Source organism: Emydura macquarii, unplaced genomic scaffold, assembly GCF_026122565.2.
Source record: "Emydura macquarii macquarii isolate MOO-44397 ecotype Brisbane River unplaced genomic scaffold, CSIRO-AGI_Emac_v2 contig_3470, whole genome shotgun sequence".
In the NCBI taxonomy this organism is placed as follows: domain Eukaryota; kingdom Metazoa; phylum Chordata; order Testudines; family Chelidae; genus Emydura; species Emydura macquarii.
This window is the reverse complement of record NW_027133607.1, coordinates 5,600,711-5,615,294: the sequence shown is the minus strand read 5'-3', so window position 1 is coordinate 5,615,294 and position 14,584 is coordinate 5,600,711. Positions and strand designations below refer to the sequence as shown.

Here is a 14,584-nt window from a genome sequence, read left to right as displayed (position 1 = left end):
GCCGTGTAGACCGACCCTTAGTCTCTGTGTCTCAGTTTCTCCCTCTGTAAAAGGGGGATAACAGTAATTCCCAGAGGCGCTGTGAGGATAGAGCCGTTAAGGGTCGTGAGCTGCTCAAATGCTGTGTTGACGGGGGGCACATGTGTATCTAGTGAGGGAGTGAGTGGCAGAGCACTCTGGCAGCCTGATTCTGCTTCAACCGCTAGACAACACTTCCCTCCCCTCTCTTGTTACATGTATTGGAATAAAGACAGGGAGCTGAGATCACCAGAGAGAAGGATCCCTGCTGCTTTTATCCTCTGAGGCTCCCAGTTGGAAAGAGTCCCCTGGGGAATCATTCCCCCTCCTTCTCCTGTGCAAATACAAGGGACTATAAAAGGAGCAGCGGAGGAGAACCACAGGACTCCCAGTTGATGTCTTTTCTCCTTTTACCAGCCATGCTGACTGGCAGATCGTCACAGCTCAGTGAAATAAAAAAAGAAACCCCATGCATCAAAGAGGCTTTCAACTAATGAAACATTAGCATATTATTAACATTATCTGTGGTGCTAATCTAAGGCTGATTGCAGCCACTCAGACTAAATGAGCAGGAGGTTTATTTAACGCGGGAAGGGTGGATGAAGAAATGATCTCTTCTCAATCAGATTAAATTAACTCTGAGTCACTTCACAGGCCTCATCATTCCCAGCCAGTGCTCCCTGCTACCTGTGGCTGGCTAGAGCTTAGCATCAGAGGCGTTAAAGATGCAAAAGATCTTTTCAGGCCAACTTGTCCAGCTCTTCCTCTCCCTGTCTGCTGCAATTGCAGGTGCCAGTACGGGACCCTACGCCCCCAGCAACGCGTCAGTTCTAGTTTCAAATATCTCCAGCACCTGGGCTTCTGCCACTTCCCTTGGGGAGATTGTTTCACTGGAGCCTATAGTGATTTTGTATTGGGAAGTTTTTTTCTGAAGCTCAGCCCACAAGTTTCTTTGCTCAAGAGAAGTGCATGAGGAAGATCAGTGGTGATGCAGTCAAGAACGATGTGCCAACTGCCACTGGTATCCGCAAGGTGTAGACGCCAGCGATGGAGGTGAATTGTTTAGGATGGTATTAGGGAAACAGGTTAAGCAGAAGCAATGGGTTAAAATTAAGAAAAGGAAAATGTACGTTGACCAGTAGGAACAATCCACTGTTGTAAACATCTGACAGTGTGTGGAATAATCTCCCTACAGGAAGTGTTAAAAACCCAGCTCTGGAGACATTTGAAACTGGGCTTGCTAAAACCGTGGGAGATGGCGATCCAATAGGTGGGCTCTGATCTCCTGGATTCATCTCACAGCTCCTGGTTATAAACATAGACTGTTCAATGCCCAGCCTGCTGGGACTGGGGGCTGGCTGGTGGTCCAGCTGTGCAGGGTGGCACGGGTGCTTCCATACCATTACGGTATCAACTGGGCACGGAGTTACAGTTGTGAAGCTGAAGCCCAATTCCCCAGGTTATAGTATTATATGTTCATGTCTACCCCAGGGAGTTACTATGAGATCAGAAAGTCAGACTCTGCTTCCCACTTACAAGCATTAATAATACTAAGGCTCTGCATGTATATGACCTCTTCTAGCCACATATAGTGGAGTGATTAGCTTCAGATCTCATCCCAACATCCTTGCGAGGCAGGTAAGTATTATCCTCATTTCACAGACATTAATAGAAACCATAGAGAGAGTAAAGGGCCAGTTCTGCCAGCCTGATTAGTTCCATTGATTTGCAGAGTAAGATGCTACTCAAGGTGAGTAAGGGTGGCAGAATCTGGCTCTCAGTGAATGATCGAAGGATGCGCTGGACCAAAGCCAACTCTGGAGGCCCTCAGAGACTTCAGTAGAGTCCCGTCAGGGATGAATTTGAGTCATTGTGTATCAGTTGCAGAGCTGGGGATAGAACCCAGAAATCCTGCCTCCCAGTCACATGCTCCAATCCTGTTGTTATAAGGGCGTAGCGAGATCGCCTGGGAAACAACACACTGACTCTGAACCATCTTCTTCCACCTCTGCCTTCCCCTGCAGTTTGCCACTACGGTTCTGGGTTAACATGATCAAAAACCCCCAGTTTGTATTTGACATCCACAAGAACAGCATCACAGATGCCTGCCTCTCCGTGGTGGCTCAGACCTTCATGGACTCCTGTTCAACCTCAGAGCACCGGCTGGGCAAAGACTCACCTTCCAACAAGCTTCTGTATGCCAAGGACATCCCCAGCTACAAGAACTGGGTGGAAAGGTGAGCTCTTGACTGAGGAGGGGGGTTGGCGTGAGCCGTAGCTGTACAAGGTGGGCAGAGGTTGCCCGCTGGCATCCCATCACTGGTAACTGAGCTGCATTAGAAGGCTGTGGTGCTTGGCCAATTAATTTGGTTTAAGACCCAGTGGACAGCTCCATCTTGGCCAGTTAGCTTGATGTGCGTCCCAACAAAGATGGCCACTTCAGTTATAGGAATATGCGGAAGTTGTTTTCAGATCTAACTGCTCTTGCAGAGTGGAGTGTGTGGAGACTGAGAGAGAGGGAGAGTGCGACCGAGCCAAGCCACCCACTCCCAGAAGGATGGCTCAGAGCTCTAAGCGTTGGGTTTGTCATCCCTCTGCGCTCTAAAGCCAAAGGGTAAATCCTGCGCAAGCTGCACCGTTCACCATCTGATTTCCATGCAGGTGACTCTGTGTTGGGTCCTTTGGCTGAAACCCTAAAGAACAAAGGGACTGGCTACTTTGGCATTAAAGATCGCCAGGCATTTTTTGACAGAGCAGGTTTTTGCCCTTGCACGCTAAGCACAATGTCGTCCGCATACATACTCACTGCTAAGCAGTGGGCAATGCACTGTCCCACCCAGAGGCAGGTCCATTGCGTGGCTGGGCAAACAGTTCCTATCCGCAGAATTCAGTGAGCGCTTTGTGATCTTTCAGGAGGAAAGGTGCCTGGTTAACGCAAGATCTTTTCTTCTTAATAACTGAGGGCCAGTTCTTGCGGGACTCACTCTGGCAAAGCTCCCATGGACTTCAGTGGGAGTTTGCTGGAGGAAGCGTTGTAGAATTTAATGCGTAGTTTGTTTTCCATTATACCCATGTTTACTAGGCATTACTGACAGGCTTTGGAAATGCACAGATGGAAAATGGTTGCTGCACAGTAAACATGAATATAAGGTTGATATCAGAGAGTTCATATAAAAGTGTACAAAGTTTTAAACAATTATTCAGCTGGCTGGATAGATGGATATTGTCTAAAATTGATCATACACGACATAGGTTTATATGAATTTGTTGCTATTGTAGATCTACTATCATATACACAGGTACATTTCTTTTAATGGGGTGGGTTAGTCATTTTGATACATCAGCGAAAGGAGACCATAAGTGGTTAAAGATTTCTATGCTGTAGTCAGAGTTAAATGAAATCCTTTCTAATGAAGCTCCTGTCGCTCACTGATTTGTCCAGACAATTATTTTTAGCAGTGGTTTAGACACTTCCAGTTTTACAAATGTAGTTTCTTAGCAACCAATCGGGCACTTCGGAGCTACCTTGCTTAATTATGACCCATCTCTTATACTGTGCCCAAATATGTAAAGAGCTTGGGAACTAGATCTGTCTGGGCACTGGGAATGAGACATCGAGATATTTATTTGTGGATTCATGCATTCAGGTCATTCGTGACCCAGAGATGTTATGATCTGGTAGCTCTTTGGTGGTCTGTGTGAAATAGGACGTTGGTAACTGTGCACTGACACCCAACTCACACCCTCCACTGCAACTGGTTCTAAGTGTCACCCTCATTGGCAGTCAGCTGATCGGCCCAAGGGCTGGTCGGAGGCCAAACTCACTTCCCATCCCTAGAGATGGTCTCTGTCCTTCAGGTGAGGGCACTTTGGTGGGAAGAGGGGTGTGGAAAAGCTTGGCCCAGTGCTGTTCCCCTTCTCTGGATAAATAGAAAGTTTCAATCTCCTGGGCTTATACTAGCACCGTACTCATTAAAACGGGATCATGTGGAAGGATGATTCCCAGCAGTAGGTGTTACTCTTTCCTGGAAGCTTTCCCAGAACAACTGGATGAGTTTGCATTCATAAATCAGGTGCATAAAAGCTCCTGCTGCTAGTTAACATCGCCAGCTTTTATCTGAGCCAGGCCCAGGAGCTGCTGGGGTGATTTTTAATGGTGTACAAAAACTTTGCAAGGTTCCTTGCTGCTGTGTTGGCTGAAATCCAAAGCAGGTTGAAAGTTTGTGAATATCAATGTCAGTTTTGTCCCTCTTGTCTTTTCCGACATGCAAGTGCCTGGCTCTGAGCTCCGCAATGCACCTGAAATGGAAAGGGTTGTTGCTTCCATCTGAGAAATCAGCAGGTAGTGCCTCGATGCAAGGGTAATTGATGTGTTAAAGATGGAAGATAGGACTGATTTGCACCCAACTCCTAATGAATTCCTTTTGACTTGTATACAACGAGCTACGGTGGGAGTTATTCTAGTTAATGCAGTAGTCATCGTCAGCTGGCAGGATCGGCACTCGAGACAGTTGGGTTTTAAAGACAGAGCAGGAGTCAGTGCCAAGAGAACTGGAGTCACAGCCAGAGAGTTATTGAGTTGCTGAGGAGTTGGCTAGAAGGAACCTGAAATCAGATGAACTGGCCTGTGCAGGAACGTTACAGCTAAAAGTGATTGTGCATGGGAGCTTGGTGACAATATCTACCTGAAGGAGCTCTGGAGCAAAAGCAAGGTATCTGTCCTACTCTGCATCTGTCTAAACTGAATGCTAACTTAGCTAGCCCATCCCAGACACGCCTGTGCTCCAAGTATCTGCTTGTAGCTACTGGTTTCTCTGCTTGGAGTATGTACTAGCACTCAAAAGACCACAAAGCAGGGTCAGCGCCATGGTATGTGTTTCAGGCAGTGCATCCAGTGAAAGTAATGCCTGGTATGGGGGAGCACCCAGGCAAAATACTGCCCATGCAGAGCTTGGGCTGTGGATGCAGGATGCGAGGGAACAAAAGCAGATTCAGACCCTGACTTATGCCCAATTCGCTCTTCGGGGTCCATGGGGAGTTTGGTTTCAATTCTATACTATGTTTCAGTGCTGCTGGATGCAGAGCTGAGCTCTTACCAGAATCCAGATCTGAACAAACCTGAGATTTGGAAGAGCTGAGTTCTGGATTCAGTCTCTGCTGTTGAGGCCACCTCTGGGTGAAACCGTAGCTAAACCTAGCTAGAGCCAGCCAGGTGAAGCCAGGATGGGGCAGGAGAAAGTACCAGAGAACGCAGGAAAAGACAACCGGATCCATTTGTTCTGTGTAAACCAGCAATACTCAACCTGTGGTTCTAGAGTGACAGGTGGCTTTTCAGGACCCAAGATGTGCAGTTGTCATGGCATTCCTGGGTTAGATTGGAGCTCCTTCTCTGTCTGCGGCTGGACAGAGCGGGAAGAAGAGAGGAGAAAGTGGACCTGGTGCCGATCTCACCTCTACTGGTGCATCTCCATTGGCTTCACTGGAGTTACCCTGGATTTAAACTGGCGTAGCTGAGATCCGAACCTTTTCAAGTTTGCTTCGGTGCCAGAGTTGCCCCTTTGAGCCTGGAAATGCTGGGGATTTGGAAACACGTCATGCAGTCCCATGGCACTGAGAAGGGGAGTGTGTTCTAAGCGGCACCGACTCATTAGCATTCACTAGCACGCTGGAAATGTGACAGAGGGCTGCAGCTGACCTTTTGTTTCTCTCTCTGCTGCCAAATTTATGATAACACTTGTCTGAACTTCATTAACACGGTTTAATTGCATTCATCACAATCAATAAATTGTTTCCATACAGAAGCCTGTGGCATGAAGGCAGGAACACGGGGAACCAAGAGGGGGCAGTAGGACAAAAAAGCAAAAGCCACTGTACATTTCCATCTTAAGCCCTGGCATCACATTAAGTGTTTAAGATACATGCGGTGCTGAAAAGAAAAGATCAAGTCTTCTCTTTCACCACTGGAAAGCCCTGATTCCCCTTAGGCTGTTACTGGGCAGTAGCACTAACCTCTCAAGTAAATGGTGAAGTTTATAAGCTTTCTTTCGAACACTCTTACCTCTTCCAAATTCTCCCAACAAAGAAATATCAGTCTCAACATTGGTGGATTGAGTCTGAGGCCAGGAGACAATTTCTCTACCAGGTTTGAAGTGCATTAGACAAAGGGTTCCTGAATTATGATACTCTAAAATCGAGACGTTCAACAGAGTTCGAAAAGCTGCCTAACCTCTTCTGGCCGCTTGATAGCCAGAAAAGAGAGCTATCTATGAAATGGACTGATCTAGTGCAACGAAGTTAATTTGTTGAGTAAACTCTAATTTTAAAAGTTATTGAGAGTTTAAATAGTAGTGTCAGCATCAGGGTGGCTCACCAACTCCAAGAGTTTAGAAGAGAGATCAAATGATTGCTGGAAATTTCAGCTTCCACTTTAAACAACAGTGAGTTACTAGTCCTTTCCCTCGCACAGAGGGGGCTCAAAATGTAACTGATCACAAGTGAGGGGTGCTTGACAATAGAAATAATAACAACAACCAGTCTCTATCACCTGTAGATCTTAAAAGAGGCCAATACCATTATCTCCATTATCACAGATGGGGAAACTCAGGGACAGAGAGAGGAAGTGACTTGCCAAAGATCAACAAGCAGACCACTGGCGGAGCAGGAACTAGAACCTACATCTCCTGAGTTCCCATACACTGTTATACCCTCTAGGCCATGCTGCTCCAGCCAAAGGCTGGCGTTATTCCGATGAGCTGATTGTTGGCTGAGATCTACTTTAAGGAAGCAATGCTCACCAGTTAGAAACCTCTAATCCTTTTCTCACAGATCCCAACATGAGAACAGAGAATGGGAGCCATTTAAAATTAAATTGCTTGGTTCATCTATTTAACGGCAGGCTGGAAGGGATGTTTCCTTGTGCTGCCTGTCCTTTCCTTGCTAGCCCCACTTCTTTTTTGCAGACCTCCTCCAATGCTCACTGGCTCTGGGCTGTAGGAAGCCTTCAGGAAGTGTATGAGCAGGAGAGGATGCTGGGCAAATCAGGGAGCTTATAGAGGTGCTGTGGCAGGGAAATAGCCAGAGCTAGGGGAGCAGTGGAGATGGGCGCATGGGCAGACAGCTGAGATGGTGCATGGAAGGAGGAGGCAGCAGAATGGGGACTTTTGACTGTATTTACAAGTGTACAATATATGGCCCTCAAAAGGTCTTTCTGAATAGATGCTAATTCCTGGGCATTCATAGAATCATAGGGCTGGAAGGGACCTCACAAAGTCTTCTAGTCCAGTCCACCACACTCAAGACAGGACCAAGCATTATCTAGATCATCCCTGACAGGGGTTTGTCTAACCTGCTCTTAAAAATCTCCAATGACGGAGATTCCACATCCTCCCTAGGCAATTTATTCCAGTGCTTAGCCACCCGGACAGTTAGGAAGTTTTTCCTAATGTCCAACCTAAACCTCCCTTGCTGCAATTTAAGCCCATTGCTTCTTGGCCTAGCCTCAGAGGTTAAGGAGAACAATTTTTTCTCCCTCCTCCTTGTACCAACCTGTTATGCATTGTTGCAAAGTGCGGGGAGGGAGCTTTTGTTCAGTTGGATAATTGGTCAAGCAGAAAGACTTTAATTGGCAAATGACGATTTCCCTTATGTAAGGGGACTATCAGCCGCTCACTGGAACTTCGTGGGTCTTTTTGGTTGGCCATCTCTTGAGGAAGCAGGACCCTGGAACGGACAGCCCCCAGGGCCAGTGGGGAGAGGCCTCACAGGCTGGATTGGGCAGGGAATCGTGACCCCAACAGGGGGGCTGAGACTGGGGAGAAGGGCCCTGTCCCCTAGACCCTGGGGGCGTGTGGCCACTGCCAGAGCATGTGTCTGACTCTCTGCATCCCTGCAGCGCAGCCAGGGCCTGGGCAGGAGGCCTGCAACGTGTGAGGAACAGACTGTGAACATCCCTGACACCCCAGAGATGCCGTGTGTGGTGCCCCCATGCCAGGGGCTGGCATTGGGTGTTTTCCTCTAACCTTTCTCCTCTTTTCTTATTTGTTTAGTTGATTTTTGGTTTCTGTTTGTTAGTAAATTGTATTGCTTTGTATTGTGTGCAATGATCAGCGGGTCAGGGAAGTGCCCAGTGCAGAGTTAGTACCCTGGAGTGGGGACACCCTAGCCCCTGCCCTAAGGGACCACGGCAAGACTGGGAGTTGAGTCCCCCAGGAATCTGGGGCCCAGCCTTGTCGGGGTTACAGGGACCCTGCCACACAGAGGGTGGGAGGGGAGCCCTCGAGATCAGGCGGGCCTCTGGGTTAAAGGGAGTGGAAGCAAGGACTCAGATCCTTTTGTTAACCAATTCCACTGGGGTAGTGTATGAGCCAGGATAATTCCCCACAATAGCAGGCCCATTCCCCTGCTTACACTTAGTTGCTGTTATGCTATTGCCAAGACCGTGAAAAAAGGCAATGCAAATTCTTTGCAAGACTTCTTCAAAAAACCACATTTAGAGCACAAGTTTGCAGACTACGTTCACAGCGTGCAGAAAGCCTGGACTGCTTCGCAACTTGCAACGCTTATTAAGTTCAGTCATTTGTCAGATTTGTCCTGAATGCTGGGGCCCCCTGTGGTTGGGGCCCCATGCCATCGCACGGTTTGTTTCATGCACTCCAGTAAATGATTTCTCGGTTGCGTTCCCTGGGGATGCTTTCTTCAATTGGACCCAGCTGCTGAGATGCCCTGGGGATGAGCTTGGGTAGATAAAACAGATTGCGCGCAGGGGTGGATTGTGGAGGATCTGGCCCATAAGCTGGGACATGGTCCATAGACCCACCAAGGTTGGATCCGTGAGCGTGGAAGGCATCGCTAGCGAGTTGTGGACGTTGCTGTGAGATGCCATCTTCCCCCTCCCAGTCTCCCCTCTCTGCTGTCCCTGCTTTTTTGCAGGGATGACAGATCTGGAACAACAGAGGAGACTCGAGCTGCAGAGCTCACAATCCTAATATGCCCCTGGAGCTGGCTCGCTGTAAATTGAACTGTCATGCCATCAGAGGCACTTGAGCTTGGTATCTGGAGTGCCACACAAGTGCCACCTGTGTTTGGCTGTCACGGAGCTATACAGAGCACCTGGTTTGTGATGTGGAAGAGAGAGAAGTGAAGGGGGAGGCAGCAGCACAGGAAGGGATGTGACCCAGCAAGTACTGAAGCAGGTACCCGTCACTGTAACACTAAGCAGTTGTAGGTTTCCAAGCACTTCCCGGCCACTACAGTGAGAGGGTCACTCTGTATAATACAGTGCAGGAGGATGGAGGTTGGCTGACAGCGATTCACATGGTGAGGTAGGCAGGCTGGCATTTTCCCTGCAGGAAGCTCTTCTCTGCTAGCTACCTACTGAAAAACTAGGACGTGGCTACAAGCCAGAGAAGATGGTTGTGTTTAAAGCTGGCCAGGAAACTATTTTCTTGTCCCTCAAATATTTTTGAGAGTTTGACATTTTTTCCCATCAGGAATCGGGACCAAAAGTCAAAATCCTGAAAACATTCGCACACAGAAAAACCAGAGAAAAAAATTGGTTTGAGTCAATCGAAAAGTTTTGTTCTGAGAATTTCAAAACGTTTGTTTCAATTTCAACCTTTTTTTTTTTAGACTAATTAGCTTAAATTTCTAAACCAAAAGTTTTGGATCTGAAAACTGGACATTTCCATCGAGAAAGTGTCAAAATAACACATTGTGACAATTTTATAACTTTTTTTCAACATTTTTTTGAGTAGGGAGATTCATTGAAACTGACCGATTCAAAGCATTTCTGTTTTGACAAAGGGACATTTTTCAGCGAAAGCGTTAGGCTCCTCAATGATGTGTTCTTCCCCTCGCGGATATTTATCACAGGGGCCTTTCACCTGACTTAAAGCATGGACAGACGCATGCTTCGTCAACCAATTCCTGACCAGCTCCTCGTTGGGTTTGGCTGGCTGCACAGTGACCTGTTGCTGGTGTCAGTCCAGTTTGCAGTTGGTCCAGTCTCCACATCTCAAAATGCACCACCACCAGTTTAAACAGCAGGCCCCCTTCTCGGCTCAGTCAGCAGAAAAGCCAAGCAATGGATCTTAGAGTATAAACTGCAGCCCTCTCAGGTTAGGTTGGAGGCACATTGCTAGAGCGCAGGGTGGGGTTAGCCTGCACATGGTCTGCCTCTGCAGACCCTGTTCTGTGCATACTGAGGGCATCGGGCTCTCAACCCGGCATCTGGGAGGGGAAAAAGTCACTGGAAAAATGGTCAGAGGAGAAAGTGCAGCCTTGTGGGAGGTCCTGCAGGGGCTGCCTCAGGCCAGCTGCTCTCTTGGATGCACTCGAGGTGAGGGGCCAACGGTGAGCAGCTTTGTGTGGAACGCCTCCTCTAGGTTTGCCTGGTGGTGGGGAGAGACATCGTCTGTAGGGGGCAATCGCCCTGGAGAAGATTCTGCCTATGGGAATGGGCAGCGCTGGTACTGCCCAGTGCCTGGGAGGAGAGAGGGCTCAGCTGTGCCAACAGCCTTTGCAGAGAGATCATTGCCTATGGGAGGAGAAGTCAACGCTCACGGCCCACTGGGGCATGGCCGAGGGCCATGTTAATACCACGAGGCAAGGCTGGGCCAGCCCCACACCTGGTGGCGACGGGGGTGGGGAGGTGCTGAGGGCGAGGGGAGTCCTGGCATCTCAGTCTGTGACCGCAGCTGCAATCCCTGCACTTAGGGGCGTGCAGGTAGCGCCCCACTGGTGCATCCCCGTCACGCCCCGACTCAGTTCTCCTCCCAGCCTGCTCGGTTCTCCTGACCATTGGCCTGCTACACGCTGAGGCACCCCCCAGTGGCTCTGCACTGCCCCCTATTGAGGTGAGTGGCGAAACGCCACAATATGACTATTAGCATTTGTACAGCACTGCCCGTCTTCAAGGCCCTCTGGGGAACATTAACCGGTGGAGTCTCACAACTCCTCAGTGTGGTGGATGCAGCGCGGCGATCCCCATTTTACTGAAGGGCAAACTGAGGCCAGCCGATTTGCCTAAAGCTAGATAGCCTGGAAGCAAAACCCAGGAATCCCTCTTTCAGAGCCCTGCCCCTCCGAAACGAAGCTTCACGCTAAATGGCTGGGACTTGCTCCGCTCTGGAATTGCTGCCACTAGCCAGCGTGGGGTGTTTCCACGCTCCCACGAGTCAGGGATCCACGCCGGCGGTAGGGCAATGGTAAATGTGGGGAGAGCCTGGACTGAGACTGTGGTTCGTGCTTCTCATGCAACGTTTCTCCTCCCAGCCTACGGTTCTGATCCCACTATTACCTGGAGGGCAAAGGAGGGTTCAGTCTGGTTCTCACAGCTGGGCCCGTTTACACAGTGTGCTGCAACTTCTCTCTAAAGACCTTATTGAATTGGAATGTGATGTAATCCCAGCGCTCTCCCGTTTCGCCCAGTGGGAGGACGCCAATGGACTATTTATAAGGAGCAAGGCTTCCCTCCACAGGCAGCTCTTGGGTTCCATAAATCAGTGCGTTCACATTGCACCGGGGACTCTGATCCTCCACCTCTTCCCCACGCGTCTGCGAGCCACGCTGGCTGCAATCAGCCACAGATTCCTCCGTAGGCCAAAATACTCAGTCGTTTTCCAGCCAGCCGGGCACTCTGACTGGAAGCTTTAACTCGGAGGAGCGTGGGGTTATGCTCCAACAGAGCCATTGCTGAGGTTACTCGGCCCCCAAAGCCCCCTCTTGGAAGCAACGCAGGAACATGGCGCAGGAGCAGCAGAGACCCTGTAGACCCTCAGCCGCTCTTTCTGAGCCCACGTGGCTTTGCCATTTGATCCGCTGTGCGCGTCTGTTTCTCCTGGAGTCGGTTCTGCAGCGCTGATTCCTGGGAGGTGGCGGGATGCTCTGCCTGATCCAGCTGACCCTTTCCCTTTCTGTTAGCAGACTCTGGAGCCAGTGACCGGCGTGAGAGGGCAGGTTACAAAGGCTCATCAGGCCAGGTACCATGTGAAGACCACTTGCCACTCGTCCAGTGGGTAGGGTACAAGACAGTCAGTCAGGAGTCCTGGAGACTTGGCCTGGCTCTCAGTCAGTTCCCACGGACCGATGCCCATAGTACAGAAATCAGCACCTCCGGTGCCATTGATTTGGTACCCAGCCTCAGCAAAAAGACCAAGACCTTGGAGCCCGCACCGTCCACTCCCCAGCCTCCAGGCGTCTTGATCTGCAAGCTGTCGGCTGTGCACGAACCTGCCTTCTAGTCCTTGCTCTGCCACTAGCCTGTTGTGTGCTCACCGTTGTCCCTTCCCCTCTCTGTAAAGGTAACTCTGAGCCGTCCATCGCTGTGAGCGGTATGTGAGTACAGGCATGCACGATCCATGGGCAATCACCCTTGGCCCCTGGAGCCACTCGCCTGAGTTTCTTATGGCCATCCAAGCCGCCCTACCCCGAGAGCAGCAGGACCCCAGTCCGTGGCAGACTGCAGTGGCCCCCACGGCGCTGTCTGGAGTGCCCCCTGGCCTGCCCCGCAGGAGGCGTCTCATACAGCTCGGCGGTGTCCAATTTTCCTGCTGCGGCCGGCGGGCGGCTCGGTGCTGTTTACAGGACACCTGTCAGCTATTTTGGCTCCTTGTCCTTTCTGCCTCCTAATTATAAAACTGTGGCTCCTGTTGGTGACGGGGGCTTTTTGTGCACAAAATGTCAAATTGCAGAAATTAAAAATGTAAATGCTGGCGTCTAATTAACCAGTTGACAGCAGAGCACAGCTGCGAGTGACAGTGACTGATTGCCTTCCGCAAGCCTTGTCCTCCAAGACCTGCCGTACCTGGGCGAGGAAGGACATCGAAAATAGCAACTTCCTTAAAGAGACGCAGCCTGGTGTGCAAAGCCCCGTGCAGCAGCAGCAGCAGCAGCAATAGTCCCACAGCTCCAGATCCCAGCAGTGAAATCCCAGCCCCACGGCTCAGTGGGAGATTTGCCATTAGGGCTGGGATTTCACCCCAAGAGCAGGTTGGGTGCACGGGGAGCTCATTGCTGCACTGGGCCAGGAAGTGTGGATGGAACCTAGGGCGAGAGGCGGGTGGGGAAGTATTGGTTTTCGGTGGGGAGGAGGGAGGTTGGAGCGTGTGTGGGGGTGAAGAGGTAGGTGTGGCTGCAGGTGTGTGTGTGAATGGTGCTGGCATGGTGTGTGCTGTGGTGGGGCAGTGTTGGGGTACTGGTGTGAGAGGCAATGCCTGCAGGGGCACATGTGAGGGTACAGGCCTGGGGGGGATCTGGGGGCATGCATCTGTGCAGTGGGTGATGTGGTGCGGTATCAGCAAGAGGGGGGTTCGTAGGCAGTTGCTTGCGCTGTCTGGTCATGTTGAGAAAACCAGATCCCCTGCTCCGAGGCGGTGCCTCCTGGCGGTGGGTCTCTGATTCCTTGGCCGGCAGTCTGGTGCCGTGGTCCCCACTGCACAGGAACCGGATCCCAGACTGTGACGGACGGGCTCATGCCACAGAACTGGACCAGAGCTGCAGCGTTTAGTTCCAGAGCTGAACTCACCCGAAGCTGGGGGCTGTTTTGGCCGGAGCGTTGGGTTGGGCCCAGCTCTGACGCTCTGCTTTGCACAGCGCTCCTGAACCCAGCGCTACCGCTGCTCACCGGCCCGAAGTGTGGCAGCTTTGACCAGTGAGCGCGGCTCCTTGTGCAGAGCAGAGCTGAGCGCCTGGCAGTGGGGGCAGGGCACAGCGGTCCTCAGACAGGGCCAAAGAAGAAAGCTGCAGCTGAGCTGCAGACGGGCTGCGGGGGGCAGTGTCCATGCTCAGGACGAGCCCTCTGCATTTTGTGCACCTCCCAAATAGGACTGCGTGGTCCAGCTCGCTGGGGGGAAACAGGCAATGCCCAGAACCCTTATGAATCATCCCAGGCCCCATCTGCTGTCCTGCTACCATCTCCAAAGTGCGTGGGCTTCTCAGAGCACACTGGGTGCCGCCATAAATAACAACCCCCGATGTGTGTGCGCCACTCAAGCGTGCACAGATCTGCCCTTCAAACACAAGGTGGTGGTGAGATGGGCGGAGTGGGTGAGGAGGTGCTGCCTGTTCTCTTGTGGATCTGGGGAAGATTTACCTTGGACACTTAGGGAGAGAGATGCCAGCTGGGGAATGTGGCTCATTGGTTAAAGCACAGGACTGGGAGCTCTGGGTTCTGCCTTTGACTCACTAGGGGCAGTTAAGTAAGTCCCTTCTCCTCTCTGTGCCTCAGTTTCCCCATCTGCAGCATGAAGAGATCGATGCTGACCCCCTCCACGCCTCAGCTCCCGTGGCTGAAAGGTGCAAATACTCACATGGCTTTTCCATACCGCCCGCCCACCCCATCTGCCAGCCCAGACCCACACCCGTTCCCCAAGCAAACCTGTGGCTTTCTCCTTTCCCCCCCATCAGATACTACTCGGACATCGGCAAAATGCCAGCGATCAGCGACCAGGACATGAACGCCTACTTGGCGGAGCAGTCGCGCATGCACATGAGCGAGTTTAACACCATGAGTGCGCTCTCGGAGATCTACTCCTACGTGGGCAAGTACAGTGAAGAGGTGAGTGAGAGG

General features: G+C 50.9%; 1 protein-coding gene across 1 annotated transcript in view; it reads left to right on the top strand.

Annotated features, from left to right (window-relative positions):
• The window catches only part of PLXNA4 (plexin A4), a 583,803-nt gene that overhangs the window by 565,586 nt on the left and 3,633 nt on the right, over nt 1–14,584 (top strand). The window contains exons 30-31 of the mRNA XM_067534998.1: nt 2,043–2,255; nt 14,422–14,572. Of these exons, the coding sequence (XP_067391099.1) occupies nt 2,043–2,255; nt 14,422–14,572 (364 nt within the window). The remainder of the gene's footprint in view (nt 1–2,042; nt 2,256–14,421; nt 14,573–14,584) is intronic.